Raw genomic sequence first — 25182 nt, forward strand, 5'->3', positions numbered from 1 at the left:
TGGAGACCACCACAGCTTTGTTTCTCCATATCATATCTAATTGGAAGGCTTCCAAGGATAATTGTTGTTGAGAAATGTATTGATTTGCTGCTGAGAATCTTAAAGATGTTTGAGGAATTGCAATCCCCCCAAAGGATTTGTCTTTGAAATAACAGTAGTTATGTATTACTTTTCTCTTGTGGACCACAAAACTGCAATTAAAATTCAGATTTTGTATTTGGAAACAATACTGTGGTATCCAAATGGATTAGCATTAGAGGGCTTTTCAAGTGGATGCACTGAAGGAATCTGCACAGCACGTCTGAATTCAGCCTGCACTAAACAATTTGTTGTGTGTTTAGTCAAACTACAAGCCAAGGTGTCATTTTGGGGGAATTCCTGCTGCTACACCTCTTGACATGCTACCATATTGTCATGCTTGACTTTTATTTTAATGAAGAGCCAAGTAATGAAAACCATGAAATGCATCATAATTTTCAGCATGGCACTCCCTAGAAAAGGCAAAGAGTCTTCCTGGGGATTTACTCTGACACATCTGTACTTTTCTCTCCACTTATATCCACTGCAATGCCCCAGGTGGAACCAGGACAGGGACCTGTCAGCGCCTTCCACTGGCACATTGGCTTCCTCCAGCTTGTGCTCCCACCTCAGCAACTTGTGGCACACATCAAATTACACCAACAGGGAAAAATCAGCTTAAAAGGGGTTCACATTTACAGAATAAGCACACCATCAGGTGCTCACTACTTAAATGGCAGCTGCTGTCCAGAGCAGACCTTGCCAGGACAGTGGGTGGGGGGTTCCCTGCAGCAAGTGCCAGCACAACTGGGCACCACAATAAGAATTGTTGTTATAGGCTAAATAAGCAGCTCTGCTGCTTGATCCTGTGGGCTATGAGGTAATTAGCTGCTGAATAACCAAAATCAATGGATGCTTTTGCAGAATCACACTAAATAAGCAGAAGCTTGGCACACAGAAGGGAGAAACAATCACATTGCTTCACAGTCGTGTTTTCTAATTTCTAGTTTAATTCCACCAAACTCAGTAGCTTTACAGCAGGAAAAAAAAACCCACAGCCTAGGGTTACTTGTAAACCCTATCAAATTACCTTGAAATTTGAAAGCTAAAATGAATGCTGCTCTTCCTTTTTCAACATATTCACTTAAAAGCCCTTCTTGCTTTCAGAACTTCATACACTGCCACTTTGAAGAGTTTATGGAATTCCACTGCAACCAAACTCCTGAAATTTCCTTGGAAATCATGTCACTCAGTGGTTTCCTGTCCTTGTAAACCCCACTTCTCCATTCAAGCCAAATCTATAACCCAGTAAATATTTTCAGATTTCTCTTCCAAAGCCCAACTCTTTTACACATATCCTTGCAAAAAGCCTTCCTGTTTCTCTCTGTATGACATCCATCCATGCTCCCATCTCTTCACACACCTCTGAGTAGCATTCCCACTCATAGCCTTAAATAGCCTACTTATCTATAAATGATCTTGGAAACACTGAATCCCATTGTCCCAATGAGCACATTCCATTGTTTCTTCAAAGACTCCAGGTTCAAATATTTGAGTTCCACAAAACAATCTGTTTCACTGCAGTCTGCTCCCTTCAGTACAGGCTGTGGAAACCATGCATGCTACCAAGGATTTAACCTAAGCCTAAAGCAGGACTTAAAATGAATAATACTCTACCTCAGGGAAGAACAGCATCATTCAAAACAGTTTTATGCAACTATTAAATTATTCTTTATAAATTACATGCATTACCTGGTCCAGCCAGTATTTCTAAAATATACTCAAAAAAAACCAAAAATGAATCCCAGAAATCTACCAAAGTGGCTCTGTACCTTACACACACACAGCAATGACTAATCAAGCTGAGGTGGAACCATTCTTTTCAACACCAGCACATATTCCAGTAACAGACATCCAATCTATGAGAAATGAAAAACAGAGCAAAGCAACAACATAAATTACATTGGCCGAAAATGCAACAAAGTGCCTGCAGAGCATCAACAAGGGAAACATTAAATTCTTTCATCAGAAAGAATTTGTCATCGTTCATGACAAAGACATGCAAGCACTGATAGAAAAAGCACCTCTAAACAAAATGGAACTACCTAGGAGACCAAACTCAGATTTTCTGGAAAGAATGGTTATCCAAGGAAGCCCATTTCTTCCCCAGCCCAGTCTTAATGGTTAAAGCCTCTTAAACACAAAGTCAATATGCTTAGGAATCTGCAGATGAGGTGAGGAAAGTGTCTCCTGCTCACAGTCAAGGGCACTAATTTTAAGATGGGCTCAGACCCTCCTCTGGCAAGAAAGAGACTGCCCAGAGTAGGGATGGAGCAGTTCTCCATTCAAGGGACACGTGGAATGAGGAGCAGAGGGAAAGCCCACCATTTGAACATTAATCCATGCTGATTACCACCTCTGGGTTTGCCCACAGTTCTGAAGTGAGGGGAAGCAGGGCTGTGCAGCCCCAGGGGCACAGGCAGTGTGTTTGGGAGGAGGCCACAGTGCCCCTGCTCACCCCCAGCAGGGCCAGAGTCTCCTCCAGGCCCTGCATTTACCATCTTCCCGGGTGGGTAGTTCCTTATTTGTTATCCATTAACATTTGTAGAGGGGACTCAACTTTAGAAAAAGTCTTACTTTGAATTAACTGTTAACAACCTGCACACAGAACAGAGAGAAAAATATATATATATTCCAAATAAAAATGGGGCTCTGGATATATCTCCCTCTCTAGGCAATTATATGGGTAAATCAGCTACTGCAGAAATGAAGCAGTTATGCTAAGTCTATTATTGCAATAGAATTTTTCCAGAAACAGTAAATTACTCTAAGTATTTATCATAATCTGTTATCTGCAGTGAAAAAAGTGAAAACTAAATAAATTTATGGAAATGCATTTGCCTAATAATATTTACCAAATGACACCATTCCCTCTGCTGCTTGCAGCAAACTCAGTCACAGAGGCTAAGGACAGGTTTGCCTTATTAACACAGCTCTCTGCCTGTGTATTTTAAGTACCTCAGAGCACAGTACCATCTGTGTGTATTCTACTAATGAGCTACTTCTTAGACTGTGGAAGGCTGGCCAGCCAGCCAACACCAATTACTCAGATGGAAACTGCCTAATTTTTAGGCAATTAATGAGCTCCTCTCTCACTTTACACAGACGCTTCCTCTGGTTAATTCTCCTGGCATATTACAGCATATCCTACTCTAAAGAAAGTTTCTCAAAGAAGAAAATAAAGGAGAGGAACATGGAACATGGCACAGCCCAGTCCAGCTCCCTAGCGCAGATCCCAAACCCCGTGTGTGGGACAGAAGCTGGAGAAGAACCTGCTGAGACCACCCTGAGCAGGGGCTGCATCCCAGCGCAGCTGAGCCAGGGAACAGGACCTTGAAAAGGGACAGCTCAGCCACCTCCCCTTCCCCTGAAGTGTTTGGGACACTAAAACACCTTTAATGACATCTCACAGGACAGACTGGAAGAGCCAGTGCCATGCTCACCCAGGACCAGTGACAGTTTTATTCCCTCTCACCTGGAAACACCTGACACTGAGTGCCACTCCACAGCTGGGGATCACCACCAGGGATGCTGGTGCTCACAAACCCCTGGACACTTAGCAAGATGACTGATTGCTCCCATCTCTTCCCTTATCTGTTTGATGTGATTTTAAAAGGTGGGTCTTAAGGGGCTTTTAGATTATGCAAAAATAGCATTCCCTCTTCTGCCATTAAGAAAATATTTCTTAATAATCTATACAAAGTTTAAGGAGACCAAAATTACCTTTTACAGCTCCCTGTTGGAAAGCACCACAGTAAAGCATGGAAGGAGCATTAAATTATCTAAGTAACTACACTGATAATGCACAACTTTCATGTTAAAGGAGATCTGATTTTTATAAGTCTATTACACATTATCATTCTAAAAGGGCAACCCTATGTGCAGGAAAGGATGCACTTGCCTTGCATAAACCTGAAAAACATGCAATTGCAGCTGTGAAAATACTCTAGAGGACAGCTTTACCCAGCAGCCCCCAGCAAAAACAAACCACTTTTCTTTCTTGAGGATGATCATATTTACACACCAATGAGAGACTTAATGGAACATTTCAACTGTGTGTGACATTACCAAGCCATTCTACAATCATGTTGTGGAATTTGTATTATCTAAGTTCTCATGACCAAGTTACCCAGCATTTAACTTCTGAGAAAAAAAAAAAAAAAAAAAAAAAAGATATATTTCCAAAAGACAACTAATTACTACAGCTCATCAGGAGTCTTCCTCACTACAACATGAGGCAAGTTGGTGACACATTCTGCAAGTGACTTCATACAATGGCATTCTGAGTAAGTGCTCACATGGGATCTGTATCCTTCAGAGAAAACCATCAATTACAGCTCTTCATGAAGGACAGCAAATGGAACAGCTCATTTGTAAACTCTGCTAAAATGAGATTTAATAATGAACCTTTCTTCATCAACAGAGCTGTCTCCCTGTGTAAAGTCCACAACAGTTGCAGCCAGGCATCCCAGGTCACTGGATTTAGGTTTTATCTCTCATGCAGTAAGTCAAAAGTATGTTGTACAGTTGGAACAAAACCCTTTGCAATAAACACTGAGTGGTAAAGAGCAAATTTAATCATCCAATCCAGATGAAAAAATCATAATGCTGTAAATAATATGATGTAAAGTCACAGAAAATAGGAATTATGTTGACCTATATCAGAAGTCAGCCAAAAAGCTTCAGCTTTCAATCTGCTCCAATAAAGCTGAAACACTCCACTCCTAAGTGCATTTCCACTGTAGTTCCCAATTTCCCCAAAATTACAGATGTCATTTTGAATGGAAATACTATATCCAATGTGTCATCAGTGATACACATCCTAATTTCCTTCCTTATGTCTAAGCCCACACCATTATTCACACCTCTCTGCCTTTATATAATAGGGCAAGATTTCCAAGGTCACAACAAAAACAAATAATACATTTGAGAGCTCCAATTTTTAATAATTACTTTCTTGGCTTAAGTTCCAAACTTTCTTTCCTAAACCACAAGTACCAGAACAAGCAAGTGTTTTAGAAACACCTGAAAGTTAGTTGATTTTCTCAGCAAAACACGCTCTGCAATAGGAGCCTGCAACAACAGGGGAAGAAGCAGGTCCTGAGGGAGGTTCTTCACCAGGGAGGCTGCCAGAGAGCAGTGCTGATGGACACAGACCCACCCCCAGCATGAAGCCAAGGAAGCTTGCAGGATCACTGGCTCCACTAAAGTGCTCCCACTCTCTCTGTTTTCATACCTCCCCTGCAGTAAACCTGAGGGATTTGGCACAGGTAAATGCTTCAGGGAATCCCACAAAGAGTGGAAACCTGACCACCCTGTGTTCATCTTCCAGCTTCTTCTCCTGGCACCCACCTGGAGGATGACAGACGTGCTGCTGCTCATCTCCAGGGGTACAGAGCCTGGGAACAACCCTGCCTTTGATTCACATTCCATCACTTTTCCATTGATTATTAAATGTAGCAGTCTCAGGGAATTTATTGTTCAAAATGAAATTGTGTCACTGGAAAAGAAATTCTGATGAGCTCTATTCTGTAGAATGGGATTGTATTTCTGCATTTTATCAATAACTCAAGGACATCAATAATTGTATCTCACATTACACCTCTCCTTCCAAGCCCACCCATACATATATTTTTCTGAACATGTAAGGCAGCAAAAGGGTGCATGAAGTAGCTCTGCACATTGATCCAAATAAGGAGCACAGAGTGCATCAAGAGTGCCAGGGAAATAAAACCATAATGCTTAAATTCAAGAACACACAACTCTTGCTGTCTTGTGAAAAACCTGATCTGCTATATTAACATCAGTCTTCAAATAATGAGTCAATTCTATCTTCAGCATACCAGAAAAGTAAATCTCAAATATTAAAAAATAAATAAAATTTTTAAAAATCTGTGAAACAACTTTGACCTCAAATTTTATGTGTATTTGTACAGAGTGATGAAAGGACCTTCATTTCCTTAAATAAACATGAACATCTGGTTAGACTATACACTGAGGTGTCCTTGGACAAAGGTGTTTTAGGCTACTCACTCACCTGAGGACAGAACTGCCACTCCTGGTACTGCTGAAAATCTAAGGGCAGCTACCTGGAGAGCACAGATGGAGCCCAGAGTGGCTCGAGTGCAGCTGAGCCTGCAGAGTCCCAGCAGCTCAGGAGCAGCAAATGTTCTTTAGGCAGAGCAGCAAATGTGCACAGAGCTCTCTATAAACTTGGTTACCCAAGAGACATGACTGGCACCTCCTGGGCTTGAGTTCCTCAGGTATTCCATGTGCCATTTTACAGTGTTAAGTGGTTCTTCCTCTTCTTGTGTCCCACTCCTCACTGGAAGGACAGACAACAGTCTACACAACAGACCTGTAATATTCTAATGCAAAAGCTCTAGGGTTAAAACTAGTGCACAAAACCTGGTATAACCAAATATCTCTCATTTTCCATTTCTAGCTGACACATTTTTCTATCTTCTACAGAAAAATAACAAATTAAGGAAGCTTTTCTCTATCCCATGTATCCAAGGACATAGAAGCACATTTTATGCACATGCTTATTTAGCCTCAAAATTTTTTTAGAAGACAGGACTGCTTTCCTTCTCCTTGCCTAAGGCATTAGTAACACAACAAAACAGAGGGAAACATTTAATTTATGTGTTATTCCCTGCATCATTTTCAGTGTGCTGGGCAACCTTAATACAGTTTTCTCTCTTGCTGATTTTATGCCATCTGTAAAATGGGAATAACTATGAAGCAATCATTAGAGACAAAAAGCAATCATATGAAATATCATGATAGCAGATGTTTACTGAAAACATCAAACAGTCCCATGAAATTTTTAAAAAACCCTGCCCAGGTAACAGAGTACAACTAGAACATGGAAAGCCAAAAAAATAATACCACCATCATGTTTCCAGGCCTCTGCTATACAGCCCTAACAAACATTTGAACTGTGCACATGGTTACTGGAGGTCTAAACACCAGCACATCCCCCAGACACATGCAAGAGTGACACCCAAAATACTGCACTTTAAAACATAAAAGTAATTTGGGAACTTCAGATTTTCTCTTTGTGATTTACTTCGGCTTGAAACAATTTAACTGTGTTCATTTATTTTATTCAAATACAAAAGGTTTCCCTTTTGGGAAGGAATCTTGCTTTAATATTTAAGTAACAGCTCAATATTTTAATTGCTTAAATTATATATGAACTCATTTTAAATGTGTGCAATAGCTAAAAATTTGAGTCTTTAACTAAGTTCAAACTTTAAACCTTGTCAAGTTGAGGTCACTAAAAAAACCCCAAACTTCTAGCAGATTATTTGTTTCCCTTTTTGTTCTTCTGTGTACATGTCCCTTCCTCCCCACCTGCACACAGCCTGTGTAAATGCTGCCAGCTGTCTTCCAGACATGTCTGTCCAGCTGCAATGCCATTTTCTGTCTAGAGGAGAAGAAACTCAGGCTGAGACCCCTGTAATGAGGTGCAACCAGAGTTTCAGAGCTGACTTGCTGGCAGCCCCCCGAGACCTGACTGAGCACAGGAGCCGCTCCTTGCTTCCCACTGATCCGAAGAGAACAGATGGAGAGCAGCCATGGACCCGTGAGCAGACACAGCTGATGCAGGAGAGGCTGCACTTTCCTGCACTGATGACAGCTTAGAACAGCAGTGCTTCTGAGTTTGTTTGCTGGAGCTGTGAATAACTTAGCATCATCTGGGAAAAGTGAGAGATCAGCATGCACTGATGAGCGCTGCCAAGCTCCCGTCTCCTCTGTCTGCACAGAATTTGCAGGCAGCAAAAGTCAAAAGCCTCTTTTGCATCCCTCGTACCTCAGACACAGGAGGGCTCATGGCCATGAATTTTACATCAGGGTCAGAAGTCAGCTCTTCAGGCAAATGCAACTGCAAACTAAAGCAAATGGCAAGTGTGAGCACACATCCAGCAGCTCCCCCGGCCTACTCCAGCAGGAGCAGGGGACTTCAGAGTTAGGCTCATCTAGAATATCCCACTCCAGGCACAAATCCATGAGTTATCTCTCAAGTACAAACACCTCCACTTCTGTGTATGCCACAGTTTCTGTGGCCAAAGTGGTCAGGCAACACAGGAAGATTGATCTTCACAGAAGGGAGCAGGCAGAAATCATAGGCACAAGCAGTGACAACTGCAGGAAAGTGAAGGTCTCTGAAACATCTATAGCAGACCAGAGTAAGTCAGCTGCATGACATTTAAAAGGCACAAAACATCAAGCCAATAGGTTTTAAATTAATGTGTTAAAAGGCACTGCAATATCAATGAGAATTTAAGACAATTTAGCTATGTCCATACAGAGTAAGGCCCAGTGCCAAGTCAAGCCCTCTCTCTCCCAAGCCAATGATGATAGAGTCAGATGCAGATGGAGGGTGACAAGGTGGGTGCAGGATCAGAGATTCACGTGCTCCTATGGCATAAATGCCTTTTGGATGGTCCCAAGAGAAACAGGAGGAGAAGGAAGGCTGGAATCCCACAGCAAATCCATCTGACAGAGGAGAGGAGAAGACATGACTGTGGCTTGGGGGACATACCCATGCTGTGGGACAAGAAATCCTGTTGACTTCAGTTCACCCTTGCTGACCAGAAAGCACTCTGGGGAAGGTTCAGCTACAGTGGGGTGAAAGGTGGGTTCTGTAACAGAGGACAGGCTGTACAGCTGGGGTGTGGTCACCCTGCGTTGAGGCAGTGGCTGGCGAGACGCGGACACCGCGAGGTGAGAAAGCTGCTGGGGCAGAGGGACACTGAACAGGGACACCGCAGTGGCACGCAGCCAGTGCCTGCTTGTTTTGGTTCAGTTTAGAGCATAAAAAGGCCTGGCTTGTTGCAATAAACTATTTTCTTCAACACAAGCAAGGAGGTCCATGTGTCTTTGCTCCCCATTGCTGCCCTGTGCCAAACCTGAGCCAATTCAGCTGTGTTAACCTGCAGAAAGGCTCCTCCTGTGTTAACCTGCAGCAGCCTCACAGAAACCTTGGGGATGTCTGCCCCTGCTCCTCCACACAAGGCTGGCATGCCCTCCAGAGCTCCAGCATGCTTTTATTTCAGCTCAGCAAATAATATAGCAACAATAAATGTCATCAATTATTCAGTAATGGAATTATGTCTAGTAAGTCAGACTCTATAATCTGAAAAATCTTTTGCTTAAAAAAATGCAATGATTTTAAATTGGTATTATATTCCCTGCTATGATTAGTCAAAGTACTGTACATACAAAGGCTTTGGGAAAAGAAGTCACTTAATCCGATTAAAAGGAAATCACCTATCAGCTGGGAACCTATAAACTCCTACACCCTCAATTCATTTGTATAACCTCCACCTGTAAAATACCCTTCCTAGGATATTGCTAAAGCTGCAGTCCCCACATTTGCTGTTTGCTCAGTTTTACTTCTTAAAGCAGGCAAAAAGGATGACCTGCAGTTTTCAAAAATGCTCCTTAATATTAAGAAGTGCCTGTGAAACTTAAGTCAACATTACACTCACACAGACGCTTGAGGCAAACTATTCTGTTCCCACCACAAACAGCAATCGTTACTCTGTAGACATGACAGATTTCTTCTGAAGCATTGGGAAGTTGCTGCCTCCAAAGAAGAATCTGATGAGCATAATTAAATTAGCTCACCCATTTAAATTATTTTGGCACCACATCTCAAGTGAGAAGCAGCCAAATTTGTCTTGCTACAAGTTTCTGTGTCATTTTTGCGGCATTGCAGGATACTCTAAATCTATTTGCAGTCTTCATATGCATCCCTGCTTCTCTTTTCCAAATAGGAAATATGGACTCCTAAATCTGTAACAAAGGGGAAGTAAAGGACATGAGAAAAATCTTTCAGTTCTGTTTTTCTATTCCATTCCATGGGGACTGTTTTTTCAGCAAACTACAGTTCTATGCTTGCAGCTGGAGCACCATTTCATCACCTTCTCTTTAACATCTTAGATCTTCCACTCCTGACCTCTCTTTAATGACTCTTGCCTGTCCAGCCCCTATTACTGCTGTTGCTGTCTGGAGCTCTCATCCTCAACTTTCTCTCCTTGTGTTTCCATTCCTTGACTTTGAAGGAGAATTTCTGCACCAGCCTCTCAAGATGCTTTCCTAGCCGAACCTTTCCTCTCTTTAAGGCAACTCCACCTATAAAGCCCTTCTGGATATTCTGACCCACTCCTGACTGCCTCGGTTGAGTGATGCCTTTGTATTACCTGGCAACAACACCTCACCTTCTCCTTGCTCCTCTTCAAGTCAGCTCCCTTTAGATCCTCCCTACCCCTTAAACAAGATACATTCCATTATGTGATATTACACACATTCCAGTCAACTCCATAATTGCTCTTGTACTTGACACTAATCACAATTCTGGCCATTCATGCAATAATTCTATGCATTGCTTAGAAAAAAATGCCAGTCTACATAAGTCAGCAAAGACACCAATTTTGCTGGTTTATTGTTCTAGTAGCCCAAATCTGTCTTTTTCATCAGTGTCAGCACCTTCCATGCACTGCTTCACACTGCGCTACATAACTGCACAATTTCTCTTCCCCTTTTGAGGATGCTCACCAAGCACAGACATCCCCACACCAACACTCAGCAAGACCCAAGACTACAACACCCAGCCAGACCCTGCTGCAGAGATCCTGTCCACAGAGCATCCTTTGGGCCCTTCATCCACTCCCCCACCTCAGCCCTAATCTACAGCTAAAACACTATTCCTCCTTCCAGTGTACACTGCAGAGCAGCTGCCCACAAATAACCATTGCATTAATTTCCCCTTTCCACTCTCCTTCATCAAGACATCAGTGACCCACAAACAAAAAACAAAACTCTGAACTCCAGGACCAGCCTGTTAGAGCTACTGTCACCCTATGGAAGATATGCTGACATTGTTTCTTTGTGCATTTGCCTGTCTGCATCCAGCCATTGTCCCTAATCTTCCACTAAAACTATACCAACAGTTAAAGTTCAGAAGTGGCTGGAACATCCATCTTCACAACACGTAACATTTAGTGAAGCCCCAAGCAATCAAACAAGTCCTTCAAATGTAAAGACCTTTCAGAAAAGGTGTCAAATTATTAGTTTTACTCCAAGTGCTGATATCACAGGAACAGAAAATTATTTTAATGTAGTGGAAAAAGCAAAAAAAAAAAAAAAAAAAGAAAAAAAGAAATGAATAGTTTGGTCCATGCAGCAACCAGAAGGAGTACTCAAGGTGAAAGCCAACTACATGATTATGTACTTGCAAAGAAACTGTAATTTTAGTTTATGTGCATTTTTTCCTCTTCATCTTATTCTCAACACATACTGGCACAATCAAACTAAATGAAAAAGAACCACCTATTCACTAGTGGGTTATACTTAGCAAGAAGCAGTCTAACATATTAAAGCATTTTTCCCAGCAGTACTGAACCTAAATTGACACTGTCAACAGCTGCTATAAGCACAAGAGTCAAAGTTCTGCAGAGTCAAAGAAAACAGATTTTAAAGATGTAAATCTAATTAAAGGTAAACTACCAGCTGAACAATGCTACAGCCACCAGCATGCCATTTCTACAGCTGTGTGCTCCTGGCAAAGGAACTGCACGGACCCTTGCTTGCAGCCAGGTGCTGTTGCCTGGCATCAGAGAACAGAGGCTGTTCGGGTTCACACTGACTGTGCATCTCACAGAGGGTTTCCATCTAGGCCAGTGACAGCAGTTTTGAAGAACAGGAACAACATCACCCTCAGCAGAGATCAGACCAAGACTGCACTGTAGCCAACCCCTAATATTTGTTGTCATCTTATTGCCAAAGTTCCATGCTGTTGTCTCCTTATCACAAAAGTTTCATACCTTCTTGGTGTTTTCTCATGGGCAGCTCCTCAGAGCACTGACTCTTTCTCCCTCACAAAGTCACAAACTGACTCCAATTCCCTCTCAACCAGCCAACCCACTCTTTTACAGCACTCTTCTTCTCACTGGTCACAACTGTGGCCTGTTCCTAATCTTTGGTAATTGTCCCAGCTGCAGCTCCTTAGGGGTGAAATTGCTTTCTGCACTATATTTATTTTCTTATATTCTATCCCCCCACAAATATCCATGACTGCTCTCACAGCACAAACTAGGCTCTGGGCACAATAACCACAACAAAAAGCTAGAGGCTGGCTCAGTTCAGCAATCTCTATTTACACTTTCCATCCCGGCAGAAAGAACTCAGCCCAGCACCTGGCAGTTCCCAGAGTAACACTTCCCAGCCTGGGATGTGACATACAATTCTTTTTAATAGACAGCCCAGTAATTTTCTCCTCTGTTCTCAAGAAATGCAGAAATTAAACTTAACACAAGCCACACCAATTGAAGCCAGTAATTTCCATTTGTACCTGCAGTGCTGAAAAGACTGAAGACCTTGAGGCCAGCAGGATCAGTGGAAGCCCTCACACATGTAAGTAGAGCACACAAACAGTGTGGGAAAACAACACGCCATCAAAAGTTTCAAAGTGCAATGTTTACCCTTACGGACAGCCCAGGCTGCAGCAGACTGACACCCCTGTGCAGCCCTGCAGCTGACCCACTTCTCTGCCCGGTGCCTTCTGAACTCACAGCCTGAGAAATACAAACAGTCTCACGGAGTCACTCCTTCGAGAGGGCAAAGCTGCACGGAGCAGACATCACTCCAGGCTCAGGTACAGATGACCATTATCCAGAGGAGCTGTCTACCCTGGAAGGAGAGATTCTGATGCTGCTTTGAAGAGTTCTGTCACTACTAGAAGGTTTCAAAAGCAGATGTAAACATGAACCAACTCCTACTCTCTTTCCCTGACAGAATAATTAGAGATTATCTACTCAGGAGAGCTCTTCCCAGTTAACCCTATACATGATCACATACCAGGCCAGTGTAACGTTATCAAAGATGACCTTTCAACACACCAAACATCATCCAGACCTAAAACTCACCACAGACCACATCCACAGTTAAGAAAATCCCTTAGCATGAGTAAAAGACTGGATGTTAGAACAATGCCACAATGCCAAAGTCATTATTACCTTTGTAACCGCCGGTTGAAGTTTCAACCTGATCAACATTTTCTTTTTTCCATTAAAAAAAAAAAAAAAAAACATAAGGACACTTTCAAACAGCTTTCATTTACTAAGCAAACCATACCATTTATGACTTTACTTTTTTTTTTTTTTTTTGGCAGAACAGAACAAGCAGTATATATGCAAAACAAAATGCAGCCATCTAAAATGCTTGATTGCATGAGCATGAAGTCCAGATCCAAAAGTAAAAATAATTTTCAGTGACTTACCAGAATTTCTCTTTGACACGAGCTTCAAATTCATGCTGACTACAGTACAGATCACAAGAACCAAGAAAACAAGGGGCTTCATTTTTCACTTTCTGTGGCAGCTGAAATGCAAACATAGTACAAAGTCTGAATCACAGCTTTTCACTACAACAAAGCAGCAGCTACAGTTAAACATTTCTCAAAGAACCACAACAGGGCAATGGCTTAATGTAACAACTTCTCAGTTTATGTTTAGGCAGGAGTAGGAAAACATAACAGTTCAAAGTAACCATGTATGAACGATTTACCTCTTACTATTGCACAAAAGGGTTGGGTTTTCTTAAATGACACCTCAAAAATACCATTTTACTCTCAAAGAAAAAAATCACAAGATGTAACAGTTTATTTGAAGTAGTATGGGTCTAATATGGCAGCTTTTTGTGTGTTATTTATTTTGTATGTTATGGGGAAGCCCTGATGGTTGTAATTAGCTTTGTCTCAAACAGGCCACACACTTTAAAGAAAAAAAAATCATATTATTCAGGAAAAGAGTAGGTCATCCACACAATCTCTCTTAGCAACCTTACTTTCACACTGGTGGCACTGTAAAAGCTTCTACAATTACCTACAATTAATGCTGTTCCAGAAATTTCTCCTACACAATGAGGTAAAGAAAGGTGAACAGAATTCAGAAATCAATGAATTTCGGTCTCGGGAGTCTCACCTGTGAAGTTTACTACTTTATATTGTGTACATTAAAAAAGAGAAAGGGAAAATCTAGTTTCGAATTTTATTTTTAATTTTATATAATTACTGGAACTAATTCAGTTTTCATTTACAAGTACCAAGCCATTCAAGAAAAGACAGCAATAGCAATCTGAGGCTCCTTCTCTGCACTTAAAAATAGGTAAAACAAATCTGAATTCATCTAAGTGCATATCTCACAAAGATGCTTAATTATAAGCTAGAGTCCTCAAGTCTATGCTTAGCTTGAAGTCATGGGCCTTTAAGTGCCCTGACACATTTAAACTCCAGGAATTATTCTCCTTATAAGATACAGACTTTAGATCAGGACCCTTATTATCAGATAAAGCTGGCGGCCATCTAAATCACTGTGAAGTTATTATTTGCACCAAAAGATTCAGCACACATTTTAGAGCAGCTTCAATTAAACAGAAATGCACAAAACTATCAGCATTAGCAGTCAAAACTGAGGCCAGTGAAACAGAATCCTCCCACAAATGCTGTAACACCTCTGCCAGCCCAGCTCACTCAGAGCTCCCAAACCCTCAGCCCCAGGAGGAGCCCAGACCCCTCCAGCTCTGAACATTCACCCAACATGACAAAGCAGCAAGAGGCTGCAAAGTCCTGCTGTTCACTGACGCTTATTCACTTTCATTTGAGTTTATTACATCAAATATTCTTCCCTTGCAATTTTATTACTGGCCTATTGTTGTGTGAAGAAAATCTAAGTAACCCTGTGTAATCTTTTACACTACGGGAACTGTGCTGCTATTCAATTATTTCAAAATTACCACTTTAAACTGAAGTTCTCTTCCTCTCACCTTACTGTACTACAATCTATAAACAGGGAGTGGATGTTTTTTTCCTCTCTGAATTCTATGGCACTTTATGCCTATTGATTCCCCACAGTAACAATGCTGTGGTTTTCAAAAAGGCATTTTCAAGAAAAAATAAGCACTGAAGGCTGTCTGACAGTGGTTAATGACAGAATTAGCATTCACTCTTCCTTGACCTCTCCTTGGAGTAACACAATCCTGAAACCAGTAAGGCCATCTTGACAAGAGAGCTTAAAAAAAGTAATTGAACTAAATCTTTTGACAGATAATTGTAATGATAATGTTATGCTAGAATGATTTTCAAGTATAGCTTTGCAAATTTTTTCCACTTTTCCCCCCTCAGTAATTACAGCTGAAATATGGAATTCCTAGGTCCTTTTTCATGTGGGTCCGTACACCTCCGCCCCAAACAAGCTAGGCTGCATTAAATACATTTAAAAATTCAAAGCAAGTTCTGCCAACCAATATTAATGCTAGGCAGAGCAGAAAATTCTTGGTTCTGTCAGCATAGATAGGAGTCGTACTTTTTGAAGGCCTGGCCTCACCAAGGCAGTCAGTCTCTGTACCTCCACAAATCAGGAAAATAGAGCAGCAAAAGGGCAGGAAACCACAGCACCACCCAGTCATTCATAATCAAGCCCAAAGCCTCAGCTTGTCACATCTGACACAACTCCACTGAGGCTGGCATGAAAATACACATCAGACTCTGAGCTGTCACCTCCACCATGGCAGAGGCTCCAGCAGTGGATCAGTCACACCAGAGGGACCAGTGGGTCAGCTGGTGTCTGTCCTGGGACAGCAGCCAGCTACACACAACCAGGCTGTTCAAACTGCCCTGCCCAAGAGGAATATTCTTAACATTCAGGTTAACAAAGGACACAAGATACTAAATAAGCTGTATTTCCCCCAAGAAGAACATCTAGCAGCCAGAGAGAGAAAGGTTGTATTAGTTCAAGACTAAGTTTCTAAATTTGCTCAGGAGGTTTCCGGAGCTGAGTGTGCCAAGGCTCTCACCATGTCTCCCAACAGGACTGCTCTCAACTCTCTCCTCAGGGCCATTCACTCACCTGTCAGGCAGGGGGATGGACCACAGACTCCAGCCAGCCCTGTGCCAGGCTCCTGGGAATAGATGTGTAGTGGATGCCTGTGATCTGATGAAGAACATGAACAAACTGTGCCACCTTGACAAAACACAAGCTAGAATAAACCAGCCAGAGTTCAATGCCACTTCCCTGCAAGCAGGGGCTGATTCTGCCATTAGACAAAACTTCCCCCTCACAGGCACTGAGCAGCATTTCCCTGAGGAGCCACTTACTCTGATGCTGCAAACTCCAAGCAGGTGTGAGTAGGGCTCACAGCTGTAGCAAGAATGCAATACTCCATGGGATATGCCTTATAGGAGGGGAACCACGTTCATGCCATTCCCAGATGTCCCTGAAGACATCTCAATTAAGGACATAGAAATACCAATTACAGCCAACTTGCCTAAAATCACTGTGAGGAGGGAAGAGAGACACAGAATGAAATGCTTGTTGACAAAGATGAAAAAGTCAATGGTCCAAGGCTTGCTGTGACCAGCCAGGCTGTATTTGAATCCAGATAATGCTGCTATCAGAAGGACAAGTGTAGGAGCAGCAAGGTGTGATAACTTAATTCTTCATCATTGCACTGCCAGTAAGGTCTCTCCTTCCCTCTCCACCCATTTGTGCTACAGACCTGACTTTGGGCAGCTGTCACAGTGTCCTGCAGGCAGGACTATAAGGAGGCCAGGCTGCAGTGCAGCACAAATTTTGTTCTTCTAACAAGAAACACCCTGACTCCCATATCCTGCCTAACACACTTCATCTCTTTTGAAAAACTTATTTCTTCTACCCAAATCCTCAGGAAACAGAGCTTGGGAAATTGCTGTGTTCCCGTTTCCTTCACGTACTGCCTGCTGTCCTTCCAGCACCCCTTCAGCTCGTATGGCTTCTGGGACTCAAAGGAACTTCAAGGGAAAAGGTTAGAAGGAGGCACTTAGAAATGAAAAGAAAATCAGAGCATTAATATTTTGCACAAAATCCAGCACTGAGATTCCCAAGTTCACGCTTTAAATATAATTGAGCTTTGCTCTAATTTGTACCACAAGCGTTGTTCATGCAGTGCTCCTCTTTGAAAGAAAACAAGAAAGGAAAAGCAGTGCACGTGCACGCAGGCACACTCCTGTGCACAGGCTGAGATTTGCTGACACACCACGAGGCTCTGTAGGTTCTGGTTTCTCCACAGAAGCTGTGATGCAGAAGGCGCTCATTAAAAACAGCGACCCACCTCTTTAGTGATTTCCAATTGTCAGGTTTTGTTGCTGAGATATCTCACAAAGATAAATTACCGTTTTCACCCCACACACAAAGGATGAAATGGCAACAGTAATTCTTTCATTGTTTTTACAGTAGGCTAGATGGTGAGTCCTGTTCATTTCTTTTCAAACCATTTCCCCAGCCCACTTTTTAAGGTTTTAAATTTTAATATGAACTCACTCTCGGGTCTTCTCTTTTGCCAACATACCACATTGAGCTGTTTATTACTAAAAGATTTTCAGCCTATATAATATGTTGGTTGGAAGCAATCCACAATGGACACCAGTTCCTTTTTGTTGATACCTCAAACATAAAGAAAAAAATACTCAAGATCAGAGATAAAATACTCAAGATCAGAGATGCATGCTTGCTCAAATAATGTCTCTTCAGCTCTACTTGATATGGGTCATGCAGTGTTCTTCGCTCTGCTGCTCAATGAGCATCAAAGAATATTTCATTTTGCCTAATTCATTGTGCATCTTCACCATCACAACCAGCCACTTAAGTTGTCTAAATACACAAGGAGCATTAATTCTACAAGGCAGTGTGCATTCAGCATTTGTCTTGCAGGATTTAATTCTCCACTGAACTCAGGTCCTTAACTAAACTCCTGCCTAACATCTCCCTAATTCTCCTTGTTCAGCTGAAACTCAAAGAGAAATTTAAAAATTAGGTGTCCTAGGGTGATTTTATGATGATACTTTATTCCCTAATCATCTGCTTCATGCCCAGAAATGGCTGCTGTATCTTACAGATGAACCAGGCAGCTTGCTTTGTTAATAAACAGTTTTACTTTTTTTCACTTTCATCCCCTGGTATCCATTTCTCTCACTGGCAGAAGAAAAGGCAGTTATTGAAGCCCTTTCTCTTTAGAGGAAATGCTCATTCCAGAGCACTTTCTCCTAAAATTTGTCTCTGACACTGAGACACGAGGGAAACAGGGTGTGCCTGCTCAACACAGTGCTTGTGTTACACAAACTGGAAGTAAACAGAAACAAAGAGACAACATCTAAACTGTGTGGGACTATTACTGGCTCAGCAGCGTATCACCTGCATGACAGTAATACAACAAGGAAAAAGCAAGGTCTTGTCCTGACAAAGCAAAGGGAGCCCACAGCCAAATATTGACAAGGTCATAATACTTACCTGTAATGACTCCCCTAAAGGCTGAATGTCTGGGTGTAAAGGAATAAAAACCTGAAACTCCCAGATCTTCTGTGATGTGAAAGGAATAAACTCAGAATCTTACCAGTTATTTCAGAAGAAACACCCTTTGGTGTTAACACGCAGGTTTTGTTTGAAAAGATTTTAATGCTTCCACTAAAAGGTTAAATAACTTCCAAATGGAACTGTAGAAGACACCAAGTACAGAATCTTAAAGTTTCAAAAATAATCTTACAGTGTAACACAGAAACAAAAAAATGGGCTTCAGTGCCAAGCAGAAAAGAAAAATACTGTGGATGGCAATAACCCCATTAACTTCCCCCCTTCACAGGTCTGGCTGCAGAGTGCAGAAGTGATTTTAGCTATGGTAAAGTGGCAGACAGACTCAACACTGAGCAAACTGCTGGCTTGCCCTGCAGAGAAAACCTGGCAAGCATTAACACAAGAACATTTTCTTACAAGAATTTTCTGATCCAATAGCTGCCTAAAATAGTGCTCATTTATGGGGAAAAAAAAAAAAAAAGAAAAAAAAAGGAAATGGGAAAATCCCCTGAAATACTCTGAATATAGATAAAGATGACAATATCTATAGCATCAAACACTAGAGAGAGTGATGAGCAAACGATGTATGCACGCATTTAATTGCTGCCAATTCAATAAAAACCTAAGCAGCCCATCTTAACAGATTTGTAAACCAGAACTAGGACTACTCAGCACTGATTAGCAGATGGAGTTCTATCAGCTCACACCACACACTGACCTTTATTCCCTAAGCAACTCACACAGAATTCCAGTTCATTATGTCTCCAAACCAGATTTTAAATCCCTGAATTGTACTCACCCCCCATGACAACAGTTCTTGCACTTGGAAACACAGAAAGCAACTGTAAGGAGGAACAAGAATGACAAAGGAGTGGGAAAGTTAGCTACTGTTTTTTAAGCCTCATAGCCAGCTGCACCATCAGTGATGTACTGATTCAGCACTACCCTGGATTCTAGAGAGAACTATTGTTCAGCCTCAACATTGCAATATTCTAACTACACATCCTAGGATAGATGAAGATGTGTGTCCAGTATCACAGCTTTTAAGTTTGAGTAGTCCAGACCTTTTACAGACATTCAAAGTGAAATACATGTTGTGGGAGGAGGATTACAGCTGAACTGCAAGCCCTCATGGTTTATGAGGTCAACATAATGGATCAATTAATTTACAGCCTTTTTTTCCCCTAGAGTAGAAGCTATTAATATTCTACATATATTTACTCCTGCAGATTGTGGTTTAATCAATACAGTACTTCAGGCAACATGAAGTACTGTAGGAAATGTAACGACTCTCAGAGCCAGAGTTTAAGTTTACAGAGTGGGGCTTAGCCTCTCACCACCTTGCAGAAGTACTTAAAAGCTTACAGAAAAGCCCACTGGGGGAGAGAAGAAAATGTGAAGACAATCTACACTTGGAAAGCTAAACGTGCACACTAGCACTAAGAAAAGGGGAGGGATTTTAAGGATCACCTTGAATCAGCCTAAGTCCTAGAACTGATGCAGTTACAGCAGGAAGCTCCCAATGCAGAGCGAGGAGCAGCAGTAATCACACAGAGGGGAGAGAGGAGCCCAGCCATGGGTGGCCACATATGCTTCTCAAAGCTGACAAGGTTGCTGGGCACTGTCCCAGGATGGCAAATTTCTTCTGGGCTGAGAAGGCTCAGAGACTACTCAGACCCAGCCCAGCCAGGCTGCCCTGGGCTGTGGAGAAGCCCCACACAGGAAAAAAGGACTCTGACTCCTGCTATTCAGAGCTCTTGAGTGAAAAAAACCAAGTTGCTGTTAGGCTTCAGAGTCACTCGAAAACCCTGTAAATTCCAGAAAAACCATGGCTGCACTTGACTCCAGCTCTTCAGCTGCTGACACCCAGAACAAACACCACTGCTCAGGTCACGGCTGTTTCCTCCTGAGCGCTTTAGACAGCGCTGCCAGCGATCACAGGTCCTCTCTACAGAGCCTCAACTACAAAAGTAGAAGACATTTCAGATTAAAAGAGATGAGAAGGGACTATTCTCACCCACAACAATTTCACTCGCTGCTCACTGCTCTTATATCAATAAGGAAGTCTGTCCAATTCGCAGCTGCCGACGCCAGGGTATTATTAAGCCAAAAGATTAGATGCTTTGCTTCTTTCATACCCATCCTAACCCTGCTCCCCAAGCAGCTTTTGCAGAAAAGCTATTAAAAATGGAGAGAGACAGTTCAAAGGGAGGTCTCAATCCTGAAAGATAGCATATCCCTCCTCTTCCCCCCACCACCACTTCTCTCGTTCTCCTCGTGCTCCTCAAGGCTCAATACGGAGGTGCTCAGTACAAACAGAACTAGATTTTAGACTGGGCTGCCATCTGCATGCTGAAATGTTCCCTGCTTTTACAGAGCCTTTAAAACAGGCCTCTTTCCACGACCACACAGCAGAGAGGCTACAGCTGTGACTGTCAGCCGTATTGACATTATCCCTGCTCTTACACACACTCACAGCTCTGCAATATTAACAGAATAACAAGATTTGCACTGCTCATGGAAAATCTGGTCCAAACTCATCCCTGCACATTAATGAAACAGGCTCTGTGAGAATACAGTTCTGCATGTGATGTGCTTAGAAATACATTCCTTGATCTCATCCATGGCCACACGCTTTCCTAAGTAATACATAATGCTCAAAGAAGACAGAATTAACAGGAAAAGATGACATCCCAGCTGTCAGGCTCCTTATAAAACACTCGTCTACAGTTTTCCACTTAGAAAACAGTCCCAGAGAAGCCAGACATGGCACTTTGCCATCAGCAGAGGCAAGTTACTTTCACTGAACTCGGCAGCATCGCTGTTCCTTAAAGTGATAAACAGATTCTTGATGGGGATTTTTTTTTCCCCTTACATAACCAGAGACTGGACTTTACACATATGTATTTCCAGATTTGTCTGAGTGAAAATAAGAATATAATTGAGTAAGCAAAGAAACAACATCCCCCAGAATTTGAGAATCATGAGAAACTGCTTATAGAACGCTACTTTGACACATTTTATAAAAATCTTGAAAACAATGGAGTTTTGTTCTGATGCAGCCAAAATAAGAGTAAAATACATACTTTATGTGCCCTGAAATTGCTTTGTCAAATAGACATCCTTGTTAATTAACTGTTACATAAAACAAAGAAAAGAGGGGTGGAAGGAACTGTCTGTAGTGCTTTTAGGGTGGAAAGGATTAGCCAAAATCCCTACAGAAGTTTCTAACACACAGTCTCTCTCTCACCAGCTTTGTTACTGAATATAACACATCCCTCAGCTCTCCACCAGTTCCAAGAGGGTTTACCTGGATCTAGTACCAGATGCCAGAGGAAACCCTCACCATCAAAGCTAGCAAAAAGATTTTCCTTATTCTCAGCAAGGGCAAGATCTTTTCTCTCTGTTTTCTTTTCAAGGCTGTTTAAAGAAAGATTTATTTTTAGTTGGACATCCTGAAAAGCAAATTGCCTCTTAAAGTGCCTCTTTATTTTGTGATACACTTTAAATGTTCACTTTCCCTTCCAGCACTAAAAGAGCTCCTGATAAATAGCTCAGACTCTCATTGTTTGAGGAAGGCTTAGAAATGAAGAGCAGACACAGTCTCCCATACAGCTCTTTAAGGCTGTTTAACAATTGCTCACAATTTAGCATCCCTTGATATTTTCAGCTTGAGCCTCAGCTTGAGGAGCAGGAATGTTTCAGAGAGCAGGAAAAGTCCATGCCCTATAAATGCTTTATTTGTACTTCTCACAGTGAGCACAACTTCTCAGCCTTTTTCCTCAGACACATGGGTCAAGGCACCTGCCCCAGCCATCCCTGGCAGCTTCCTACCTCAGCCAGCAGGGATGACTAGCTGCACATGCTCCTTGGAACTTTTCCTCCACCTCTGGTCCCACAAAGGCATCACAACCCAGGGCATAGAAAGTTTTGAACAGCCTCCCCCTTCCAAATGCCACATAGAAGACACTGTTCTCCAAAGCTTTAATTGATTGCTGTAACACATATTCTTCTCTCCCCAGGAAACAGCTGAGAACAGTCATGGAAAAAATTACTCTGCCTGTGCAAACCAACCAAATTCCCTTACAGGAACGTCCCATCCACACAGCCTGGATGCTCCTGCCCTCTCCAAGCAGGCAGAGCATCCCAAGGGGTACAAGCCTCACATGCTGTCCCCATTCCCTCCTCCTGGCTCTCCAGCAGCCTATCTGCATCTCTGCTGGGCTGCTCACATACACTGCTCCCAGCAGTGCCTGACACCTCCAGACAAACCCACTCCTAAACCCTCCATGGCTCAAGCTTATCCCACAGTGGCACAGCTCAACACCCACGAGATCCTGAGACCAGCAAGTGTGCTCCTACCTGCCTCCACTTCCACACTCGGCAGGCTTAAGGCCGCCAAGTCCAGTTTCTTCTGAGGCCCAAGTCTTCAGCCTCCATCAAAGCAGGAATCTTCTTCCTCCTTCTCCCACACCACCAGTTCCTGCCTGATTAGAAGTGATCTGTGCCACAAGATCAGCCCTTCTGCTGAACTCACCTTCACCACACCAGCCTATGAATCTCTCCTGACCCTTTCAGTCTCCTTTTTGATCTGACTTCTGTTTGGAGAGTGGTCAGTCCCACCCCTGCTAGTTTCCAACAGCTTCAGCTACTGCACTGCTTCAAAGTGCAGCCACCAGACTGGCAGCTCTGAAAATTAAAAGGCTTTCCATTGCTCTGTGAGATTCGGAGCAGTTCAGACAGCACTGACTGATGCCATTTGTGCACCGAGGCTCCAGCAGTTGTGTGGCATCCACTAAAACTGACTCATGCTGGCTAAGTGCATTAATGTGGCACACCTGGCCTTCCTTCCTCCCTTTTCCCTCCCCCTCCCATCTAACTGCTAAAGCATCAATCACCACACAAGTTGAAGACAAACCTTCAATGAGCTTCCAGGTACTGTGAAAGGAAAAAGGTGCTCTGCAGAGAAGTCTCAAGCTTTACAAATGGAACATTCAAAGATTCATCTCTCTCTCCTGGGCTCGCCTGCAGCCCGAGTAGGTGAGTAAGTGTAAAGTCTTGCTGTCAGCTAACAACCCTGAACCTTCCCAGCTGACCACCCCTCCCCAATACCCAGGAGCAAGCCAGAAGTGCACGCACACCCACAGGAAATGTGCTTTCTACCCTTGGTCACCAGCTAGAAAGCTTTAGTTCAGGAGAGGAAGGTCTCCCCTCGCAGACTGGGATCTGGAGCACGCTGGAGGTGCAAGCTGCTGCCTAGCAACCCCGGCACTCCGCACGGAGGTCGTCCCGAGCCCCGTCCTCCCGCTGCGAGAGGTCTCCTGTGCCCAGAGAAACATCCTCAGTAATTTCTCAGGAATCCACCCTGCACATCGCCACTTACAGCCCCTGATGAAGCACGGGCTCGCCGCTGAGGCACTGCCTGTGCCTCGGTGACCTGCCACAACTCTCACTTCTCTTGCATCACCGGCTTAGGGAGCCCAAAACCCCAAATCCCCGCGTGCCCCACTGTCTCCTCTGCAGTCACTCTGCTGCAAAGCAAGCGCTTGTCTCGCTCTCGGCTCCCACCCCGCGCTCACCTCCTGCCTCGGGTCTGGCACGAGCGAAGCTTTCCAGACACCGCGTCCCCATCAGGGCTGGCCCGCTCCTGCCTCCGGAGGGAACCTCCTTCCGTGCGCTGCTCAGGAGCAGGGCAGGATTCACCTGCTCGTGCGGACAGCACGGAAAGCCACGCGGCTGCAGAGGTTTAACCCTGGTGAGAATCAGCGTTCCCTTTTCGTTTAGGGCGAATGAGAGCCTGTCTCGGGAGCGAACGCAGCAGCCACGCACACTCGCAGAGCAGCAGGGCACCGTGGAACTGCCCTTCCCCGCAGCCCTTCCCGCTCCCGAGCCCACGGCAGCTCACCTCGCCTGCCCCCGCCGCTAAAAATCCCCTGAAAAACATCAAATCTGCCTGCACTCTGCTAGTAATATTGTAGCATCCACAAACCTTACACAGACGCTAGAAATATGTTATTGTTTTTTAAATAATCAGGGTAAAAACTCAGGGAGTATATGTCAGAGACCACAAACACTGCCGAGGAGCACTACGAACTGCTGGCTCCTGCCACAATGGGTTTCCCCTCACGGTACAAACCCAAGTTTGAGCGTTAACCCAACAGGCACAGAAATTGCCAAAAGTACACAAACCTTACTACAACTCTGAGAAACCGCAGCTTACAGCATTTTCCACCAGAAACTTTTGATTCTTTGAATCCTAGCAGAGACAGCAGTCCAGGGACAGGCTCTCTGAAAACAGCGACTGAATCCAAGCCACTTCAGAAATGTTTGGTGCTCTTCAGCAGATTTCCATCGGACTCCAAAGGAAACCAGAGCAGCTTTATTGTCACGGAACTTTCAGAGGCAGAGGTTTCAAGTCCAACACCCACCACGGTAACTCAGAGCAGCCAAGCCTCCAAAGCACCGGCACCACTTCAGCAGACTCCACCGCGCTGCATCATCCCGAAAGGCTCCAGTGCTTTTATTTTAAATCCCCGGCAGTAACAGTTTTCCCGGGAAGCCCCGCGACGCGTTCGAGAGGCTGAGAGACCATCGGTACCAACCGAGATTCCCCCTCTTCGTGACAGAAAACATTCCTGGGGCTTCCAACAAGCAGCAGGGCTCAGTCCGGGGAGCGGTAGAGCGGCCGCGCCGCTAGGGACGGATCCGGCCC

The 25182-nt window shown here is 43.4% G+C and overlaps 1 protein-coding gene across 1 annotated transcript in view; it reads right to left on the reverse strand.

Annotated features, from left to right (window-relative positions):
* Window positions 1-13451, reverse strand: part of IL1RAPL2 (interleukin 1 receptor accessory protein like 2) — a 326903-nt gene extending 313452 nt beyond the window's left edge. The window contains exon 1 of the mRNA XM_041485262.1: window positions 13370-13451. Within this exon, the coding sequence (XP_041341196.1) occupies window positions 13370-13451 (82 nt within the window). The remainder of the gene's footprint in view (window positions 1-13369) is intronic.
* Window positions 13452-25182: the final 11731 nt, after the last annotated feature.

The sequence above is a fragment of the Pyrgilauda ruficollis genome, unplaced genomic scaffold, assembly GCF_017590135.1.
Source record: "Pyrgilauda ruficollis isolate IOZ18807 unplaced genomic scaffold, ASM1759013v1 scaffold7, whole genome shotgun sequence".
In the NCBI taxonomy this organism is placed as follows: Eukaryota; Metazoa; Chordata; class Aves; order Passeriformes; family Passeridae; genus Pyrgilauda; species Pyrgilauda ruficollis.